The following is a 2,345-nucleotide window of genomic DNA, read 5'->3' on the forward strand; positions in this document are numbered from 1 at the left end:
ACAGGGTTTCACAGTGTTAGCCAGGATGGTCTCGATCTCCTGACCTCGTGATCCGCCCGCCTCGGCCTCCCAAAGCACTGTGATTACAGGCGTGAGCCACCGCGCCTGGCTATTTTGCCTATTGTAAATGAAGCCCTAATTGTACAAAAGGATAACTATACAAGAAAGTATAATTATATTTTACTTGTAGCTTTCCTGAAAAGATTTTGGAGATTTTTCAGGATGACCAATTATGAAGCTAATTTTTGGTGATTCTGGAACTTCTGTTTGTCTTTTACAATGTTGGCATTCCCCAGTGACACACCTGAGTGTTACTTCTCCATTTTTATCTGGCTCATGAGAGCTAGTTACTTCTACCCTGATTGTTGGAATTACAAAAACTGTAGTATGATCTCTTCCAGAGCTGTGTTGATATCTCACAACACTCCACAGACACTTTGTCATCCAGGGCACCTGTTTTTTGTACTGTGCTCTTTAAACTATTAAGGTACTCAGTATCATGGAATGAAATTAGTACGAAAGGGAATTTTTCACGTTTTCTAGTGGCTACATAGTATACTCCTATTACAACTTGTTGGCATTCAGATTATCAGCTGCTATTTACAACATTTTCTATTTAATGTTATTAGCCTTGAATCCAGCTTACTAAATGTGTTGATCACTGAGTGCATTGTGAAATTTGAAGATGAGCTAGGCTGAGTAAATCTTGCATGGTGTTACCTGGTATTAATCATAAATGTATAAAAGCAGATTTGAGTTCCTTTAAGTGCCAATAGCAGGTTAATGTATTAATTACACTATATGTGGAGGTAAGGCTTTCTAACTAAAGCTTTCTTTGTCAGTTTCAACCTTCACCAACTAGCTCTTTGCTCTAACTTAATTAAATTTAATGTAATAATAATATTCGTTGTTGGCCTGTTTATCTTGTTTTCCTCAAAATAAATGGGGAAAGGCTTTTAAAAAATATTGATAGAGGGCCGGGTGTGGTAGTTCCCGCCTGTAATCCCAGCACTTTGGGAGGCTGAGGCGGGTGGATCACGAGGTCAGGAGTTCAAAACCAGCGTGGCCAACAAAGTGAAACTCCGTCTCTACTAAAAATGCAAAAATTAGGCAGGTGTGGTGGCAGGCACCTGTAATCCCAGCTACTCGGGAGGCTGAGGCAGGAGAATCACTTGAACCTGGGAAGGTGGAGGTTGCAGTGAGCCGAGATCATGCCACTGCACTGCAGCCTGGGCAGCAGAGCGAGACTCTGTCTCTTAAAAAAAAAAAACAACAACAAAGAAACATATAATACTTACTTTTTATTTATTTATTTTTATTATTATTATTTTTTTAAGAGATAGGATCTCACTCTGTTGCCTAGACTGGAGTGCTCACTATAACCTCAAACTCCTGGGCTCAAGCAGTCCTCCTGCCTCAGCCTTCCAAGTAGCCAGGACTCCAGGCACACACCATCTTGTTCAGTTGATACTTTCAATTTTTGTAGAGACAGAGTCTTCCTATGTTGCCCAGACTGGTCTTCCACTCCGGGCCTCAAGTGATCCTCCCACCTCGGCCTCCCAAAGTGCTGGGATTGCAGGCATGAGCCACCGTGCCTGGCCATGCTTCCTTTTTTGAGTGCTTCATTTTTAAAGGGCTCTGTGTAGGAAAAGATGAATTCTTTGAAACTTCCCATAGTTTCTCATGAAAAAGACCAAAAAGTGATTACTATTGGTAAGAAGGGTTAGCTTTTGCCTGAAACTCTTTTGCAGAATATGTGGGAGATGTCAAGTTTAACTTTTGACCGGGAAGTTGTTGCTGACATGACATTTCACATGCCTCTGTAGTGAGTTGACTTCATCACCGTCCCTCATGTTCATGGGTCCACAGGTCCTTGCAGCAGCCGTCCTTCCTAGTGCCGTATATGCTGTGTAGGAATCTTCCGTATGGCTTCATTCAGGAACTGGTGAGAACCAGTCACCAGGATGAAGAAGTGTTCAAGCAGGTACGGTCGTATGAGTTTGCTCTTGCGAATTTCAGCCTGAGAGCCTCTGTGCCGAGGCTGATTTCTGAATACACCGTACATTGAAAATTCTTGCCTGAATGCGCACATCCATGTGTTACTTGCTTAGAGAGAAGGCCTACCCAATATTCTTTTGAGGAAATCGAATTGACAGCTGCATTGTTCAAATCACGTGCCCATTTCAGCAAATCAGTCAAACATCTCTCTTTTAAACAAGGTCTACGCTAGGTGCTTCGGGCAATATGAAAAAAATATGTAGGCCGGGCGCGGTGGCTCACGCCTGTAATCCCAGCACTTTGGGAGGCCGAGACAGGCGGATCACGAGGTCAGGAGTTCGAGACCA

The 2,345-nt window shown here is 42.9% G+C and overlaps 1 protein-coding gene across 3 annotated transcripts in view; it reads left to right on the plus strand.

Moving 5' to 3' along the window:
- The window catches only part of UBE4B (ubiquitination factor E4B), a 204,569-nt gene that overhangs the window by 121,973 nt on the left and 80,251 nt on the right, over window positions 1-2,345 (plus strand). For all 3 annotated transcript variants that reach the window (XR_001001079.1, XM_011935782.1, XM_011935783.1), the window contains one exon: window positions 1,870-1,984. Coding sequence is in view for 2 of the 3 variants with exons in the window: in XM_011935782.1 (XP_011791172.1) it covers window positions 1,870-1,984 (115 nt within the window). In the remaining variant the exon portion in view is untranslated. The remainder of the gene's footprint in view (window positions 1-1,869; window positions 1,985-2,345) is intronic.

This window comes from Colobus angolensis, unplaced genomic scaffold (assembly GCF_000951035.1).
Source record: "Colobus angolensis palliatus isolate OR3802 unplaced genomic scaffold, Cang.pa_1.0 Scaffold149, whole genome shotgun sequence".
NCBI classification, from domain to species: Eukaryota; Metazoa; Chordata; class Mammalia; order Primates; family Cercopithecidae; genus Colobus; species Colobus angolensis.